At 34.1% G+C, this 20,537-nt stretch overlaps 1 protein-coding gene and 1 long non-coding RNA gene across 2 annotated transcripts; one reads left to right on the top strand and one right to left on the bottom strand.

The window, feature by feature from the left end:
• The first annotated feature begins 9,810 nt into the window (after positions 1–9,810).
• Positions 9,811–11,287, top strand: LOC133789936 (uncharacterized). The gene is made up of 3 exons (XR_009873797.1): positions 9,811–10,539; positions 10,888–10,948; positions 11,034–11,287. It is a non-coding gene; the product is annotated as an uncharacterized LOC133789936 (long non-coding RNA).
• Positions 11,288–12,654: 1,367 nt separating this feature from the next.
• Positions 12,655–19,057, bottom strand: LOC133788667 (cell division cycle protein 48 homolog). Its single transcript, XM_062226216.1, has 9 exons — positions 18,810–19,057; positions 18,562–18,718; positions 16,706–16,934; positions 15,118–15,884; positions 14,724–14,945; positions 14,546–14,617; positions 14,166–14,447; positions 13,608–13,967; positions 12,655–13,137 (listed from the first exon to the last, which is right to left on the bottom strand). Exons 1-9 carry the CDS (start codon positions 18,836–18,838, stop codon positions 12,844–12,846), a joined length of 2,412 nt encoding a protein of 803 aa, XP_062082200.1. The 5' UTR covers positions 18,839–19,057; the 3' UTR covers positions 12,655–12,843.
• Positions 19,058–20,537: the final 1,480 nt, after the last annotated feature.

Genomic DNA, 20,537 nt, shown 5'->3' with positions numbered 1-20,537 from the left:
TCAACCCTCAATCACCTGGGGGGCACATGGGGTATACTAGTATATAATTTAACACAGGGAATAAGAGCACGAGTTAATATATATGTTTTTAGGCTGACTTGTAAATTTTCGAAGTCCAAAAAGGCCATTAAGCTAACTTGTTTCACAAAGCTTAAGTAACTTGGAATTTTTAAAATTTCAAGTTAGGAGCAGATACTCGTGTGACAATAAACATTATGCTCATAAAATGTTAGAGCAATAAGAGTGTGAGAAAGTATACTTAGTATGGACTTATGAAATGTCTAGAATTTCTAAGTTAGAAAACAAAGTACTCATGCGAAAATATAAGGCATACATCAAAGTGACTTTACTATTCACAAAAAAAAAACTTATAACTTTTTAAGTCTAAAAAGACTTAGAATGTTTTAAGTTAGAAAAGAAAAGTAAAGTATAAATGCCAACAGCTCAGCTATACAAGAATAAAGAGTAAACTACTAGGTACAAGTTTAGCTGATCAGGTGCAAATTTTTCCTGCTCAGGAGAGCAGATACAACTTCCCTGGTCGGCTAAGCATGTATCACCGATCGAGTAGGAAACTCTGTTGTTTAGAATAAATAACATAGATGAGTCCCTGGAGTGAATCAAACAAATGCATGCAAAGTAAATACTACATAGTGAAAAAACGTCTTTGAGAAGAGAAGTCAATTTTTCACCAAGATTGATTGAGAGAAATCAATCTCTCAAAATAATTATGGGAGATTCGAACAAGGTGTTTTGATGGTATTTGGAGGGATAAGTTTTTGGCATATGGCATGGCTGCCTAAGCATATCCCCGAGTGGTGGTGCCGCACAACCAAGGCTAAACGTCGAGCGGCTTGATTGCGTGTCCGGTCGGATAGGGCGTGTCCGAGCAGCAGGCGTGCATTCAGAAGGTGGTGCCTTGGCGTCCGAGCAGAAGGTGGCTGTGTCCGATCGGCTGGCAGCATGTGTCCAAGCAGTGAAGCTGCGTCCGAGCGGATGGCCAGGGTCCGAGGAGCAGCGTGCGTCCAAGGGGTTGCGTCTGGTCCGAGGAGCGGATGCTGGGTGCCGAACTGCTGCTGCGCCTGTCCGAGCGGGTGATGCATGTCATCTGAGCGGTTTCCGCGCCTATCCGAGCGGACCATGCCTAGCCGAGGCTGTCGCCGTGCGTCCGAGGAGCCAGTTGGCGCGTGGCCGAGGAGTTGGGGTTTGTCCGAGGGGTAGTGGATAGTACCGATCGGATGGGCATAAATTCCAAGGCAATCTAGGCATCCAAGCAGCCCTAGACCCATACCACAAACATAAACCCATTCCGAAAAAACAAAGCCCTAAATTCCATGAACACAAACACCATTTCTCATCCAAAACACATACTACAACAAGATCAAGAAATAGAATTTGAAGAAATCAAAAGACAAGTTCAGTCGTGGGTTTACGTGAAAGTTATCAACCGGATAGGAGCTTTTGAATGAACTCAAGAACATTTTGCTGGAAGAAAAGTTTATCATACGAGAAAATCGTATAATAAACTTGGGGGGCAAATGTTATCCCCAAAAATTGGAGATCGATGACGTGGCAATAGAGGTGACAAGTGGCAGTGCATGGTCCGTAAACGACACATTAATAGTCAATAAATATATTGGCTCCTCAGAGTTGTGATAAAGTGATCTGGCTTAGGGGTGACCCGGTAAACCAATGAAGAATTTTGACTGGCCAGTCAAGTGTCATGACCGACCAGGCATGACCTTGTCCGACCAGTCATATGATTGTCTGCCCAGGCATGACCTTGTCTGCCCAGGCATGACCTTGTCTGCCCAGTCATGACCATGTCCGACCAGTCATGACCATGTCCGACCAGCCAAGTGCATGTCTGCCCAGTCAAGTGCATGTCTGCCCAGTCATGACCTGTCTGCCCAGTCAAGTGCATGTCTGCCCAGTAAAGGTGTGGCCGACCAGACTGAAGGTGATATGGATCAACTAGATAGAGTAGGACTACGTCAAGATTCCTAGAAATGGCTTCAACAAGAATCGGTCTTGGCATACACGGGAATCTCTCATTTATCCCACAAATTTAGTGTACTGTAACATTTTGAATATTGTTGTAATTTAAATATAATGAGAATAATAAAATATCCCGATTATGGGGATATCATCTGTACGATCCTAAGCCTATAAATACAAGACTTGTGGCATCATAAAGGGGACTTTTGGACCTTTGGGGGAACTTTTGATTCGAATTCTAATTTTCTAGAGAGAGAGAGAGTACTTGTATTTGAGAGAATTCTTGTATTCTTGTAATCTGCACTGAAGAAACTCAGTTGACTCAGATTCATCTGATCTTGAGTGCAGATCTATAATCACAACTCTAAGTGGATTAGGCTATTACCAACATATTGGGGCTGAACCACTATAAAATCGTCTGTGTCGTTTATTTCTCTTGAAGGTTTTTGTCGTTTTTGACGTCTACACGTCGTTGGCCAAAAACGCGGTCAACAGAAAGGATTTTATAAGTTTGCATAATCAATCAATGTGTTTAAATTTGAAACAATCTTATAAAAATACTGAATGATACTTGATGAATATGAAAGTCACTCTTTCAATGAATAAAGCTATGAAATGTTTGTTTTGATGTAAAATATGAATCTATGTCTTTGGCTTTTTCTGTTTGTTTGGCTTCTCAATTGGAGGATTCCTGCAAGTCTTCCTGTTATGTCTTGGTTGCCCACATTCCCACAGGTGGTTATTACTTTAGGTTCCCCTCTTGATCTTATTCTTTTCTTTCTTGGTCTTCCTGCAGGGATTGTTGCCTTTGGAGGCAGCACCATTATGTCCAAGTGTTGTGGGAGATTCCATTCATCTTTATGGGGTAAAGAATGGACATTTTCTTGATACAATGCTTTCAACGTTTTTGTTCTGTAGAACTTTGCACAATAATCATACACACTCAAGTTTCTCTTTGCAATGACAGCTACTGCATGGCCACAAGGGATTTCATCTTCTTGGAACCTATTGCAAGTACATGTTCTATTATGTATATTTACTGTGAAATTTATCCCCTTTTGATCACGAACTTGGTATTCTATTGTGTTGAAAGGCAAGACCTAAAAATAGTTTTTTCATGAAATAGAATCAGATAATAAACATTTTAACTAGAATTAAGATTGAAAGTAACTAGTTATGCTTCAGTGTAAAAAAAAAAATCATGTTGTTATGGAAGGTAACTGGTTACCATCTATTGACAGAATAAATAATAGTAAGAATAAGTTTAGTTGCATACCTCATACTTCATTTTTTAAACAATGTCATGTCTCAACTCATTCCCTGTTGTTGTAGAGACTTTTATGAATGTTCTGTTTGCATTATTTGAGTTGTTCCAAACCCACTTTTGAACCAAACTTCTAAGGCATTCAACCAAGATATAAATGGGGAGATTTCTTGAAGCTTTTAGTGCAGCGTTGAGTGATTCTGTGATGTTGGATGTCATCTTTTTGTTGGTGAGTATGATCTTGCCCAAGTTTCATACTTGGCTTTTTTCTAAATAGGGTCTAATGCGTCTATCAATTCTATCAAGGCCTCTCATGTAGTGTTCACATTCTGTTTTTGTGTATGCTTTTGCTGCCACAATGAATTTCATTTGTAGCTCTTCTCCATGGCTTCCATACTTGCTTTTCAAATTATTGAGCAAGTGAAACATGCAAGCTCCATGGAAAGCATTTGGGTACACCATATGTACTGCATTGTCTATGCTCTTATGTCTGTCAGAAACTATAGCCAATCCTATGGAGTATAAATATTTTTAAATAAAAAATAAAATTAGGTATTTTTCAATTTTTTTTTTTAATTTTGGTGAAGGCAACTAGTTACTTTATTCAGATACTAAAAGAAATAGCATGTATTTGTGTATTTGGTTTTGGTAACCAGTTCCTTTGGGTTTGTAAACAAGAATATATCATTGAAGCTATCATACCTTCGGGTTCTCCATAGGTGTCTCTCAATTTGGAGAAGAACCAAAGCCATGAGTTATCATTTTCAGAGTCTGCCATTCCAAAAGCCAACACGAAAATGTTTTTGTTTGAATCTAACGTTGATGCTGAAAATAGGGTACCACCACGTGCATTTTTCAAGAAAGTTCCATCAACAACAATTATAGGCCTCAAGTATCTCCAACCCTTGATTGAGTTAGAGAAAGCTATGTATAGGTATTTGAATCTATCTTCCTTGTCTGTGAGTAAGTGTGTTATTGTTCCTGGATTTGCTTGCTTCAACATGTAAAGATATATTGGCAACTTTTGATATGAATCATCGAGGTTCCCTCTTACTAGACGCAAAGCTTTCTCTCTTGATCTCCATGCTTTTGTGTATCCCATAGTTACTCTGAAGTAATCATTCATATCATTCATGATGTCATTTGGAGTGTAATTTCTTTTGATTGACTTATACTTATTCTTTATTGATTCACCAACTACGATGCTTTTTGCTTGCCTATGGTCTTCCAAAACAATTTCAAAAGAGCAAGTGTGATTTTGATTGCATTTTCCTACCTTGAATAAATCTTGATTTCTGTACTTAGATGCTCTCACCAACCAGTTGCATGTTTCATCTACGCAGGTAACTAGGTACTTTCTAGGTTCTGATCTTTTTGTTTTGAACTGGAAGTTATGCGGCATTGCATAGTAGCTAAGAGCTGATTTGATTGTGTTCTTATCCTTGTAAATTTGCCCTTGCTCTATTGTGTTGACTCTGTAATCAGATATTACTATTTGGATTTCCTCCAACTTCTTTTTTCTTTTTGTATTGTCTTCAATTATGAAATCAGCTACTTCTTCAGCAAAATGAGGTATGTATGACACATTTATGCCCTCATTTGTTGTGCTTGACATTCCTTCTTTAAGTAACATTTGTTCATTAATGGAAGCTTGGTTTGCTTGCATTAATAATGTCCCCACCTCCATTTCTTCTGTTGTAGCTTTTTGATTTGCTAGTAGAAGAATGTCATTTTCATTGCTTGATTCTTGAACTATAGTGACACACAATGATAAGTCTGTTATTTTTGCAATAACTTTTTTCTTTATTTCCATGAATAACAACACTGAATTGTCTATTACAACCTTCATTGGTGGTGTTCATTTTTCTACTTGATAAGAAACTTCAATAATTGTTGTTGTTTCCTTTATCTCCTTTTTTATCAAATTCACCAAGTTGTCAAGAGAACAATTTGGTGGTATTAATATCCCAGTCACTGTGTACCCTTGATACTCGTTGTTTTCATTCCACTTGCCTCCATATTGAACCAAAGAAATAGTATTGTCCATACCTGCAAAATTTGGCAATTTTTAAGCAGTTAGTTGGTTCTAAATGGGCTAGGCTAGGTAACTGGTTAACTTAATCTTTAATCATATCTTCTTCTGGAACATTTAGATTTTGTAGGGTAACTGGTTACACTTAGTTTTATATATTGACTGTTTTTCCACTTAGTTTTATATATTGACTGTTTTTGCAAGGTAACTGGTTACACTTAATTTTATATATTGACTTTTTTTGTAGGGTAATTGGTTACCTTAATATTTAATCATATATTGACTGTTTTTACACTTAGTTTTATATAGTTGTAATTTCCACTTAGTTTTATATTTTGGCTATTTTTAGGGTAACTGGTTACCCTATTGTTACTGTTTGTTTTGCAGTAAAAATTCACACCTACATCAAATAAATTTTTTTTATTGTAAAGACAAATTAGAAAGTAAAATTTTCAGAGTTCTTGTTTCTTGTCTGTTTTTTTGTTAATCAATGTACACAAACCAGTGGGAAGGTAACTGGTTTCCTTAATCTGTAGTCCCATACCCTACTGAAACATTTAGTTGAATATATTGATTATTTTTCCAAGTAACTGGTTATCCTAATGTTACTCAATATTTTGGCAATTAAAATTCACACTAATATAAAATTATTCTTTTTATTGTAAAGAAAAATTAGAATGTAAAATTTTCAGAGTTCTTGTTTCTTGTCTATTTTTTTGTTAATCAATGTACACAAACCAGTGGGTTTGGATAAATTTTTTCAATTTTTTAGTTTATAAATTGTTTGTGTTTTTCAGCAAGCACATTATGATCATGATCATTATCATTATAATCAAGATAATAGTTCATCTATAATTTTGATTTTGTATGCAAATAATATATTTTTAGATAGAAGATTTAAGATAGTTTCCAAATAAAAGAAAATAACAATAGAATAGAGTTGACAGAGGAGACGATTTCTTGCAAACCTTGTTTTTTGATCGTGTAGTGGATATGCAGGTCGCTGGAATTTTCAAAGATTGCAGCTCGTATGATTGGAAGAATGTTGGAATTTATTTTATTTCTGCAGAAAAGGATCAATACTTTAGTTATCAAAGTGGTCAGATTTTTGTTAAATGTTTTTGCAGAAGCTGAGGTCGAACCTTTGCTAGAATTGGTCGAATGTTGTGGAAATCGTCGAAGATAGGAGTTGTCGCCGGAGAAGAAAGCTACCGCCGGAGAAGGGAGTGCTAGAGATGGAAGCAATTGCAGAGAGTTACGTGGTTTTGGAGAAAGCTTTGATCGTGTTTCAGGCTTGAGCTGAGAACTATTGTATTGTTAATTACATTTGTGCCACTGATTGTGCTGATGTGTTTTTGTTTAAATTTCAATTGTCCTATGTACTTATTTTTCCCGTAAACTAAGTTTTTCTTATTTAAATTCTTCTATACATATTATAAAAAAATTAATTCCTATATTTTTGCACAAAGATGGCTAAATAGTCATATTTTTGAAAAATTCCCAAGAGTGTGCTGCTAATGAGATATTTTAGCCCACTCTCTATTATGTTCTCTTTATTAATTTGATAGCATATATCATTTTTTAAATAATATTTATTTTTTATAAAATAATTAATCATAATATTTTAATTTTATTACAAGTATGCCACTACAATTAAATATTTAAATCAATCAATTTACAACATTTTTATTTACGGGTTTGTTTTTAGATAAATACGGAGGAATCAAAATTACAAGTCTTTACAATAACCAACCTTATTTTTTTGGGATAAATTGGAAAATATCCACTTTTAAGACTAGTTAACCAAAATTAGCCAATAAATATATTTAGTTTAATACTACCTAGATTTATAATCACATTTCCCACAGTACCCTTACTCAAAAACCCTACTCACCTTCATGTAAATCTCTGCCATTAATTTCTCTCTCTAAAACTGGAAGGATTTGAGTTGGTAAATGGAAGATGATGGGTTAGTGGAAGGATTTGAGTTGGTAAATGGAAGATGATGGGTTAGTGGAAGGATTGAGTGGGAGAAAGATTAATAAAATGGTATAATGGGTAGATTTAATGAAATATTGGGTATAAAAATAAAAGTATTATAAAGTAGCTAGAAATTAAAATCTCCCTCTAAAACTGGGTACTCCATCTAATTTCATCATTTACTAAACATATAAATCCACGGCTAAATTATGATGAAATTAGATGGAGTACTCAGTTTTAGAGGGAGATTTTAATTTCTAGCTACTTTCTAATACTCTTATTTTTATACCCAATATTTCATTAAATCTACCCATTATACCATTTTATTAATCTTTCTCCCACTCAATCCTTCCACTAACCCATCATCTTCCATTTACCAACTCAAATCCTTCCCTAACCCATCATCTTTCATTTACCAACTCAAATCCTTCCAGTTTTAGAGAAAGAAATTAATAGCAGAGATTTACATGGGTTTTTGAGTAAGGGTACCGTGGGAAATGTGGTTATAAATCTAGGTAGTATTAAACTAAATATATTTATTGGCTAATTTTGATTAACTAGTCTTAAAAAGGGGTATTTTCCAATTTATCCCCTAAATTATCATAGTTGTAACACTTTTTTCTCTTTGAAATAAAAGTAATAATAACATATCAAATCGTATGATTTAATGATTTTATCTGAATACTTATTTCCCAAGTATTAGTTATAAATTATTAATGATTTACTCATTCACTTCCTCTTTCAATCTTTCTTTACCAATCTTTCTTCTAACAAGTGGAAAGTTAAAAATTAAATTTTAATATAAATGTGTATTTTCCATAACCAAAAAGAGTAATTATAATTTTATAATGATTAAAACAAATGATCCAACTTATATACTTTTGTCATTTAATATATATATATATAAGTAACGGATATATTTGTTTAATTTTATTTAAAAAAAATTATTAAGTTATTATGATTGTGATATAAATTTTAAATAAATTAAAAAAATATTATATATAAAAAAACGACCTAAACATATTTAAAGAAAAATTAAATCAAAACAATGCTTAATTTTTTTTTAAAAAAAATATGATAACATTTTAGATCATAAACTACCATATTTAAGATACAAAACATTAATGATATTATTTAAATCTCACCTCAATAATTAGAAAATAAGTTATTTATTCTTGGTAGAAGAGAAATATTATTCTAATTTTTTATATAGTTACACAGTCATACTATTTGTACACACACGACACCTAAGTGACAATCATAATATTTATACTATATTTATAATGTTTGTTGTGATTTAATATTAATATATATTTATATAAGTTAGAATAAGAATATATTTTCTTTTTAAGTATAAATGATAAAAAATTTAATAAAATTTAAGATTATTTATTATTATAATAATATTTATAACTTTTAAATTTATATTAATATAATTATTATAGATCTAGTATTAAATATTATCGTACGCCCTGATTTTCCCACGGGTTGATTAGCAGGCCGAGCTGCGGCCTAACCATGATTACCTCATGATCATCCCCAGGGGCCGGAGCTTCTGTCGTAATGTCGTGCCTTCTTAGCTCGAGGAAGCCCCAAGAGCTCGCCTTCACTGCCCAAGGTCGAGGCAGGGATTCCGAAGGTCGAAGACCGAGCTAAGTATGAAGCTCGTGGTACGAGCTTCATATGGAGGCTATGACCCTTTGTGAAGTCAACACACGCAAGGTAAACGTGCACATATCAGGCATCACGTGTCTGATATCCCCCTGACTTCTCGGACACACAGCAGGAATGTGCGTATTCAGACACCCACGACTGGGTTGGGCCGTGCGGCCCATTACCTCCTTACCTATGATTTGACCACACTTATGTGTCAGGTTTAGGAACTAATCATGAATGTCGCAGAATTGATACGACAAGTAAGAAGGTCACGGGATGACCCTCTTAACAACTTCCAAGTGTCTTCTCCTATAAATATGGAGACCCTGAAAGTTGATAAGGGTTGGAAAAATAATCTCTTGTAAGAAATACTCTGTAATCAAATACTCAGTATAGATCAATAATATTGACTAGTGGAGTAGAAGGATTTTAACCTTCGAACCACTTAAAAAACGTGTCTTGAGTCACCTATTTCATCCTCTAAGATCATATATCTGTTTCGGTTCTACATTTGGCACTAATCCCTTTCTCTTTTTCTCTTAATTACCTGTTGGCGAAGAACCGCGTCAACAATTATTATAATAATGATATATTATAATATTTAAATTTATATTAATATAAATACTAAATATTTATTCTACTAAAATTTTATAAAAAATTAGAATTATATATTATTATTATTATAATAATAATATTTATAACATTTGAATTTATATTAAATATTTAATATTGTATCATATATTATTATAATAATAATATTTGAATTTATATTAATATAATTAATAAATATTATAGTTTTAGAGGTATATTCTATTAAATATTTATAATATTAACAAAAAAAAACTAATAAAAATAGTTAAATTTATATTTTATATTGAAGAGATATATAATCATGGATTTTAAACTTATATATTGATGTAAAATGAGTGATTTAATTATAATGGCACCAGAGGTTTGCCTCTCAATCAATAAAATTTCTTCCTTTAAAAAAAAAAAAGGACAATGGCAAAACTACGGCTGCACATCTGGACCAAAAAACATGCAATACTTGCCCGACCTGCACTCGAAAAACTTCAGAAAAAGACGAAACACATGTGTTCGAGTCAGAGCGGGTTAAACCTGACTACGAGTTTGGGTCAAGTTCAGGTGGTCGTTTCCATCAGCTTCGGGTGTAACCTGAACCAACTAAGCTTTTTTTTAGTTTTGTTTATTTACTTTTTTTTAAGATTAAAGATTAAAAATTAAATAAAAAAATTCCTATGAAAAATTTACCCCCTCCCATACCCCCCCACCCGACTCTCTCTCTCGACTACACTCTCTCTCTCTCTCTCTCTCGGTTGTCTCCCCCCTCATCGGCGTTGACCGACCAAACCACTGCCGCCCAGTGGTCCCCGAGTCCTGACCGACCACCACACCACCATTCCAGCCTCTTCTTCTCTTCTCCAAGACCGACTCCTCCCTCGCTCTCTCCCTCTTGGTGTCCTTCCTCGCTGCTGGCTCGAGCTCCTCCGACTCCTCCTTGTCGTCAACGTTGCAAGCGACAGCAACTCCAGCAAGCTTCCAGCAAGGCAGCAAAGGGCTTTGGCTGGGCATTGAGGTGTCGGCAGAGGTAATTTGTAGCTTTTAGTTGTTTTTAAATTTTAAATGAATATATATTTATAGTATATTGTATATTATAAATTTGTGATATGATTTTATATAGGATTATATATTTGAACTTTGTTGAATTTATATTTTTAATTTTAATATAGGATTTTGTGAGTTTTGATTTTTAGTAATTAATATAAACTTTTCATTTTGTAATTTTACATATTAGTGTGGGAGATTGTGATTTGTGATTAAGCAAGCAGTGAGCATTTGAGGTTAAATTAAAATTGTTATTAGTTAGTTGAATGGATATTGAATATTTGAGGTGAAAATGCTTATGCTTCTGCTTCTATTAATGCTTTATCTATAGTCTCATCTGCTGCACAAGATACTGGATGAATCAAGAAGGGAACCTCAACGCAGCTTGACTTGTAAGAATTTAAGAACCTCATAATTCAAAATTCATATTTACTATTTTTTTTTAATTTATTGAACTTATTTATTTTTCTATGTAAGGTTTATATTTCAGAATTGGAAATTGGGAAGGAGAATTGAAGGAATGATGAAGGATAACCAAAATATTTTGGAAATTGGATAGTATCTATAATTAATTTCTATTTTGGATCTTAGTTTGGACTTTGGATATTTTGTGGACTTTGAATTGATGGATTTTTTATTTTTAGTAGTTTTGTTACATTTGTTAAGAACTTTGGATTTTGAGTTTTGGACTATGGACTTTTAAATTTTAATTAAGGCCTGGAAATTATGGATTTTTGTTTTTGATTAAAGTTGGACATAGATGTTAGTTTTGTTTATACCTTTTTGGATTTTGTTTTGACAAATTATTTTTTAGACTCTGTATTTTGTAAAATAGTTCAAATAGACTCTTAAGCCCAATTTTATTAAACAAAAAATTGAATATAACAACATAGTTGTTAGGCAGAATTATTTTACGTTTGTTCTGAGTTATTAGTTTGGTGAATTATTTGTGATTTTAGTTCAAAAATATTTGATCAAAATCAAGTTTAGGTGTCTATTTGAACCATTTTACAAAACACAGAGTCCAAAAAGTGTTTTGTCAAAACACAGTGTCCAAACAGGTAATCGGTTAAAATACAGTCCAAAAATGTATAAATTCATGTTAGTTTTATATTTGTGAGTGAACTTGAACATGATCCAATAGTTTTAGAGTTGAGTGAATTGCAATAGTATATAAGCAATAGTTTTATAAACTAATTTTTTTCCGGATAGTAAGTTTTATGTACCAAGTATATTTTTAATCAATTGTAAAATTTGTTAATCACTTAAAAGTTGACAAAAATAAATAAACCGAATCCAAATTGTAAAAAAAATAGTTAGAAGTCTAATTTTTTAAGAAAAAATGATGTTTAAAAAAAACAAAGAACAAGGCAACCCGACCCCTACCACACCCGCAACCATCTCGGTCAGGTTCGGCATTAGCTTTCCCCCACCCGAACCCGACCACACTCGAACTCGAGCTCCCCTACCCGACGCGATTTGACCAGCACCCAGTACTATTTCGGACAGGTTTGGTATTAATTTTCCCCACCCGAACCCAAAACCGAAAATTCCACCCAATTTGCAGCCCTAGGCAAAAGTCTAATAAGTTTAAAACATGACCAACTATTTTATAAAAGTAGACATTGATTAAAATATGACATATGTCATCAAATTAAAAAGAAAGTGCAAAAAAAAAATGGACTAGAAAATCTCCCAAACACTCCTCTAAGTTAAAATATACCTATTAATAAAAGTTTTTAGTAATATTGCCCCTCTTAATCAACCTGATTAGATTAGGGCAATGACTTGGTAATAACCACTATATGCTAAAAAATTACCAACGATAAGCATATGTACATTTATATTAATAATTATAATTATGTAGAGTAGACGCCCACACAGCAGGATGAGTTGATTTGAATTAAATTGGCTTTATTAATTACTTCTTCCCCGTTCCAAATCAATCCACTAGATCTAGAAGTAGAATTATCAAGCTTATATTTTCTCAACCTTTCGACTGAGAGCGAATATGACTATAGAAAAGGCTACTGACGACGGCCCCACATGACAGATAATGATAATAAATAACATAACTAATCAAATAAAAGACGAGAACTCCGTGAAATATCAGTTCCTTTCAATTAATTCATCCAAAATAACTTGAAAAATTGCAACTCGACAGTATATAAAGTTATCACGGAAACAAGGAGGGAGCCTGCTTCTCTATTCTGTGCTCTTTTAAGAACCGGGAAATGCAATCATTGCTAAAAACGAAACTAGAAAGCGTACAAGGTAGAGGTAAAGCCTAGCTATACAGATCATCTTCCTCGGCCACACCAGCAGAAGCTGCAAATGGATCTAAACCAGAAGCTGCCCCCGTTCCCGACTCAGCAAACCTAAACTCTGATCCGAATCCCCGTGACTGCTGCAAGGTCTGAGCAAATGCCTGGTATTTGCGTATGTCGGCATCACTAACACTCCTCCGAGCATACTTCATGGACTCCTCAAAATGAGCAGCTTTGATCTCTGACACTTCATCCTCCATGTCCTCGTCCATGGCCTCTGGATTATCCTTTCTCCTTCTCTCCCTCTCTATATCCTGTAATCAGAAGACCAGTAACAAATTTGATCAGCCAAATTAAGAAGGCTTTGATAAAAACCACAATATCTATTTGTCCCACACAACAATCAATCAACAAGTTTTTCATAAATGGGCTTCAGTCTAAATCAAAAATATATACTTCTACATGTGACACAATGCTGTAGAGATCCTTCATAATTTTAAAACTAAAATACCTAATCTGCAACTACTGCCGAGAGTAGCACTCAAAATGCCATGGCCTCTCAAATTCATTTGTAGACATGATAAAGTACACCATCGAAAGACTAGGCATTTCACATGCGATAAGAAAATGCAACTCCAAGGTAAAAACAGTTGTAAATATGGTCAAAAACTGATGGCCTAACTTAAAAGAGCTAGATCACTAAACACCTATACAACACAAGGTTCAAGTCATACAAACATATCAACATTTGCAAGTCTAATCAAAGCAATTAACAAGAACGAACCTTTTCTATATTTTCCCTTATAGCATATTTACAAGCTCGCTGGCATATCTCTGTAATATCAGCTCCACTGAAGCCTTGAGTATACTTTGCCAATGCTCTCAAATCAACATCTTTTGAGATTGGCGATTTTCTCAAGTTAGCTTTAAAGATTTGATGACGCGAATCTTCATCTGGGAGAGGAATGTAGATTAATTGATCAAGACGACCTGGACGTAAAAGTGCTGGGTCGATAATATCAGGTCGATTAGTGGCCCCAATGATAAAAACAGTTTTCTTTGCTGACATGCCATCCATTTCAGTAAGAAGTTGGTTCAGAACCCTATCGGCAGCACCACCAGCATCCCCAACACTGCTTCCTCTCTGTAATATTGCAGACAAAAATTAGTTCCAAAAACAATGATTATTGAATCGGATTCATAAGGAATAAAAGGAAAAAAAGCAATCAAAATCAAAACATCCACTTCACCTACTCCATCAGTTTATTACTATTCAAAACTCCAAAGACTAGTTTATAAAAATGTAATTATAAAAATGCCAGTGACCCAATAAAGACAGCACCTGGGTAGCAATAGAGTCGAGCTCGTCAAAGAAAAGGACACATGGTGCAGATCCCCGAGCCTTATCAAAAATTTCTCGAACATTGGCTTCACTCTCCCCAAACCACATAGTGAGCAATTCAGGACCTTTGATACTGATAAAATTTGCTTGACATTCATTTGCAATTGCCTTAGCCAGCAGAGTTTTTCCACATCCAGGGGGTCCATAAAAGAGGACTCCTTTCGAAGGTGACATGCCAAATTTCTCAAACTTCTCAGGGTGCTCAACAGGATATTGAACAGTCTGCAAGGACACAAATCATACAAGAATGTTACTGCTGTAAATAGATTAGAAACTACAAGATTTTCAGTTGAAGTAACTTCAGTCTAAACAATAATTACCTCCTGAAGCTCCCGCTTAACATTCTCAAGACCTCCAACATCATCCCAGCTGACATTGGGGACTTCAACAACCTGAAGAACAAACAAGCAATTATAAGCAAAATTGCAAAAGCTACAGTTCTCAAGAAAAAGCAAGTTTTTTCCACCATACAAGGGGTGTACACAAAAGAACACTCACTGTTTCACGCAATGCAGATGGATTGCTTGTTCCAAGTGCAGTCTGGAAGTGCTCATTCGTGACAGCCATGGAATTTAGTATCTCAGCATCAATAGTTTCATCTTCCAAATCAATCACATCCATCTTCTCTCTAATACATTGTAGTGCAGCTTCAGTGCAGAGAGCAGCAAGGTCAGCTCCAACATATCCATGGGTATCTTTTGAGATTCTTTCCAAATCAACCTGTTGCGAACATTTTTTGACAATCAGCAAAAAAAGAAAAAGACCAGAACAGGCAGGCACCTGGGGATGTTGGTTCATGTAGAATATGTTTGATGTTCGGTTCGTTACAGTAGCATTTGTATAAATTTAAGAGGAATACAGGAAGAAAATAAAAAGGCAATGTTCAACTTACATCTTCAGACAGTTTCATATTCTTGGTATGTATACGCAGAACTTCAAGGCGACCAATTTCATCTGGAACCCCAATATCTATCTCCCTGTCAAACCTACCAAACCTTCTCAAAGCTGGATCAATACTATTTGGACGATTTGTAGCACCCATGACAATAACGTGAGCACGAGATTTCAGCCCATCCATCAAGGTCAGAAGTTGTGAAACAATGCGCCTTTCAACTTCACCATGTGTTTTCTCTCGCTTAGGAGCAATTGAATCAATCTCATCGATGAAAATGATGGATGGGGCATTCTTCTCAGCTTCTTCAAATGCCTTTCTGAGATTGCTTTCACTTTCTCCGGCCAATTTAGACATGATCTCAGGCCCATTAATACAAAAGAAAAAAGCACCAGTCTCATTAGCCACAGCTCTAGCTATCAATGTCTTTCCAGAACCCGGAGGTCCATAAAGAAGAATTCCTTTAGGTGGTTTCACACCAATTGATTTAAAAAGTTGAGGATGCCTCAGTGGCAGCTCCACCAACTCTCGGATCTGAGCCATCTGCTTCCGCACACCACCAACATCATCATAACCAACTTCATCCAACCGTTCCTCATCCTCCCTTTTAACAGGCTCCCCCTCGCAGAAGATTTCAGTGTCTGGTGAAACTACACAATACTCCCCAGGTTCAGTTTCAATGACTTTGAACTCTACACTTCTCATTCCTCCTCTAACAAGAAAGAGATCCCCCTTTCTCACAGGACGATAAGCTTCCAAAAAGTAAGCTGTAAATATAAAATGGCTACAAATGTAAGACAAATTTGAAAAAGATAACAGAGAGAGAGAGAGTAAAACAATCCAACGAATCATAACTGCTACATGATAATGCAGGTATGCAGTAAATTACAACTTCTACATGATTATGCATACATAACTAAAAAAGCAATCTGGTCAATCATAACTGCTACATGCCCGTACATACACTATTACTAGCATGGATAGAGAAACAGTAGAAAGATTAAAACACACACACACACACAAGTGAAAGCAAATAGGAACCGATATGAATTGTAAAATGCTCGATACTCAATTGTGGAATTCCCTATAATAGAATACAATCGCATAATCAAACCACTGACCAAAGAGAAGGGACAGATTAACTTCCATAGAGGAAGAGACAGGTAGAGAGCATAAAAGGGAGAGAATGAAACAAATTAATCATCAGTTAAGATTGATACAAAAAATACGGAAAATTTTGGTTGCTAGCCGTAGAGATGAAAATCCACAAAACAACCATCAAGGACATTATTTGCCACAAACTAGAGAAGCAACAATTGAAAGACTCTAGGACAAACAACATAAATAGTGGTAAAGAAAGCACCATAAACAGCAAGCGAGAAAGATTACAAAAATGCTAAATTAACATTACACTAAACAACACAAATTAACTTTAAGAACAATTGAACAAATGCTATGATAACAGGAAAAATAAAGGATACAAATAAAATCACTTGCACACGCTAACATGATACTGGATGCAAAAAGATAAAAATCAAGAAAACAAAGGAAGGAGAAAAGAGCAAATGCAGCAGGTTTATTAACTCACGTTTCAAGAATGCATCAAACAGATTCCCCGTAACACCTTCTATGGTATCATCCACTGGCAGAATATGGACACGCTTTCCATACTTAACATCAGGGCATTGGTGTACAGACACCACATCACCAAGACGAACCCTTAAATTTGATCTAACAACTTTGTTCATCCTGATTTTTGGCTCCTCACAGGTATCATCAGCGAGTGCAATGCAGACAGTATCCTTTCGTTTCTTTCCCTGCAAATCCAATCATGAACATAAAAAAGAGGAACAATAAAGATAAGATAAACTGCAACAATAACAGAAATTGCAAGTTCAAAAAACATAAAACATCAGAGCATTCGAGACTAAAACTTCAAATGATGCCAAAATAAAGTTGATATATGCAATACTGACGGAAAAATTATCAAACAAAAACCAAAATCTTAGGGTCTGATTGGTTCGCGATTAGAAAACTGTATTTTTGAAAAGTGGGATTCTGAAATGAAAATCTGAATTTAGTGACTGAAAACATGTTTCTGAAAATGTGATTGGTTTAATGTCAGTAAATTGTTTTTGAGTTTTAAAAAACTGAATCTGTGATTGAGATTAAATTTGAAAATATAACAGAAACTGAATATGTGATTGGTTTAGCTGAAAGTAAAATTTAATTATATTGATAAATTAAAATTTAATAATATTGCATTAATTAAATTCATAACAATATTGCATTGTCATTAACTTTGATTTTTTTTATATTAAAGTTATATTTTTTTAGGACACGATTGATTAGTGATTTAAAAATTGTATTTTGAAAAAGTATGATTCTGAAAAAAGAATCTAGGTTTAGTGTCTGAAAATATGTTTATGAAAATGTGATTGAATGTATTGTCCGTTAACTATTTTTTAGTTTTATAAAATTGAATAATTTTTTAGTAGAAAATCTAAAAATTGAATATGTAATATATATATTTTTTATTTTTTGTATAATAATAATTGAAGTGAAAATATTTTTTTAATTATTTGTTGTAATTTTTATTTGATCAATGATTTTTTTTAGCAAATATATTGTAAATTAGAATTAAATTATATTCTGTTATATAATTTTATAATTAATTATTTTACTAAATTTATATAGATAAAAATTTTAAAAAGTAGATTGACTTGTAAAAATGACAAAAGAAAAAAAATCAAGACTATAAGAAAAATAGCAAGAATTTTTTTTTTTTTTAAATAGTAAGATTATACTGAAAACATTAAGGGACTAATTGATAGTTAATTCAAAAATATAATTTTAGAAAATTATTTTCAAATCAAATGATTTGAAAATAAAGAAAACAACAATTTGTTGTTTTCTCTTTTGCTGAAGGATTTTAACTTAGTTTTCAAAAACGGTTTTTTTTATTTTCTAAAACAAGTGTGCCAATCAAGTTTTCATTACTGTTTTCATTTTTTAAAATCTGAAAATGATAAAACTGTTTTTGAATCCCCTACCAATCACACCTAGCTTCTGCTCAAACAGAAAGTTTAACTTGTTCATATCGTCCCTACATCAAATTTGCTACAAAGAAAGATGCCAATACCAACTGTTTTCTTATACTTATGTACCTAAACAAACCAAAAAACTAAAGACCGAGCGGTCCGACCCCATCTATGATATTAATACCTATCAGCAATTCAGCATAAAGCATAAATTTTGAGAACCTCAGCAAAATCCCAAATTAATATATTCACATTCAACGCGCACAGTTACCAGTCATTAGCCTACTCATACCCAAAATTCAACTTATATCATAAAAAACGTAAACCCTAAATTTTCTACTTGAAATTATTCATTCTAGCCAAAAGGTTATAGATATTTCTTCGTGTAAAATAACCTCAGTACCTTGATGAGAATCGTATCTCCACGGAAAAGCTGCAACTTCTCCATGGTATTAGGGTGAATCGAAACGACGGAGTTGTCGTCATTGACAGCCTCATCCACAACCAGTCGGTTCGGCGACTTCTTACGCTCCAGAATCGCCGTCGAGAAATCCTTCTTTCTGAAAAATAAAAAACATCAAAATCGTAAAAATTTCAATCGAAAAAGAGAGTATTGAGAAGAGAAAAAAAAAACGTAGAGAGTTGACTCACGCGTCGGAGGGTTCAGCTTTGTCAGTCATGGCGGATGAGTTGGTCTTAGAGATCAGAAACTCGTAGAAAAATGTGAGAGAGAGTGCGTTTGTTTAGGCGAAGAAGCCAAAGAAATTCAGAAGAAGTTGAGGACTGGACGATGGTATATAAAGAGTGAAACTCTGAACTTGTTTGGCAAGAAAGAAAATAAAGAAAAACTATCTCAGTGGTTGTGTTTGGTTCTGCCTGTGGTTACGTATTTACAAGAGTACTCTTATCAGAAAAAAAACTCGGGTTTGGGTTTTGGGGTTCAATTTGAATTTTAATCTTATAGGCCAAACACCGACTCTCTAGATCTTTTTTATTCGAGTAATTTGTGGGGAAAAAAAGATGAAATACTTTGGGTTATAATTTTTTTTTTTTGGCAACCAATAGGTACGTAGCAGTTGATAAGAATGGGTGTTGGAATGGAATTATTATTCCCGAAAAGGGTGTTTGGGATGGAGTAAAATAAATGTGGGAATGAGAATCTAAAAGTTTTTTTATTTTGTTCAAATTTTAAAGACTAAAGTTAATAATTTGTATAGATTCCACATGTATTTTAAAAGTAAAGTGAATCATTTGTACACACAAATTTAATATTACATTCATCCTAAGTCCCTTTACATTTTCTAAGACAACTCGATTTCTCAAAACGAATACCTCGAAGTGTATTCATTCTATTGTTTGGTTTCCTTCTATTTTTTTGAAAGGTCATTCCCTTCATAATTACAATTCATGCAAATAGAATAATCACTTTTCATAAATTAAACCACTTGAATAACAATTCATTTCCAACACTTTTTATATAATGTATTATCTGCCCTTTTCATCTTAATGGTTCATACATAAAATTATAGAAATAATCATCATTTTATATTTTTTTATGTTGTACCCCAAAATAAGCTTGATTCAATCATTCAGCTAGAGGTACAACCGGCAGATAAACATATAGAGAAAGCATGCGAGTAGGACATCTGGCTAATTCTAATGTGAGCAGCTCGAGTTAAGACTTGGCAGCATGATAAACAGATAATCTCCAAAATATCTCTCAGGACAATAACCTAGTTTGAGACATATGATGGCTAGATCGCCTTCTGGATACTCCGAACTTGGTCCGAACTAAAGTATGTTCACTCTTTGATCTCCAGCTCGAGGAAGATGTTTAGATCATGGAAACTAGTCATGACGCATAGTGAAGGATCCCGAAAGACTTGGAGGTTCCTTATACGCTCATTAATGCCCATACAGTATTACATTTTTATTGCCTGAGATAACGGGTGTAATTTACATAGGTAATCGTATCCCTATATAGATGGGAAATTATACTGATTGATTGTTTACCATATATATGCACGCGGTTACCCAAACATGTCCAGGAATATCCACTATAAATATCAGGGATGATGGACAGGAAAAGGGATTGTTTTTTAAGATACAGAAACTTTGCAGAAGTTGTAAGAGATTAATAATATTGTATCGAGGACTAGGTGGGTTTTTAACCACTGAACCACGTAAAATTGTGAGTGTGAGAATTTTTTCATTTAGTTAATTACGGTTTAGAAAAAAACATAATCTCTTTGTTATCAAATTTCTCAATCCACTGTTGGCGAAAAATCGAGTCAACAGATTAGTGCTTTCGTTGAGAGCTCATTAGTGCTTAATCCCCTACGCGAAGTTTCACTCAACATTCATCATGGTGGTCACCAG

Source organism: Humulus lupulus, chromosome 7 (genome assembly GCF_963169125.1).
Source record: "Humulus lupulus chromosome 7, drHumLupu1.1, whole genome shotgun sequence".
NCBI classification, from domain to species: domain Eukaryota; kingdom Viridiplantae; phylum Streptophyta; class Magnoliopsida; order Rosales; family Cannabaceae; genus Humulus; species Humulus lupulus.
This window is presented reverse-complemented; position numbering and strand designations above follow the sequence as displayed.

What these genes read in the sequence shown, in the direction of transcription:
- LOC133788667 (XM_062226216.1), bottom strand. Translation starts at nt 18,838, where the DNA reads ATGACTGACAAAGCTGAACCCTCCGACGC. An exon ending in GAGATACGATTCTCATCAAG is followed by an intron (nt 16,935 to 18,561) that starts GTACTGAGGTTA and finishes TTGGATTTGCAG; the next exon opens with GGAAAGAAACGAAAGGATAC. An exon ending in ATATGAAACTGTCTGAAGAT is followed by an intron (nt 14,946 to 15,117) that starts GTAAGTTGAACA and finishes TGTTCGCAACAG; the next exon opens with GTTGATTTGGAAAGAATCTC.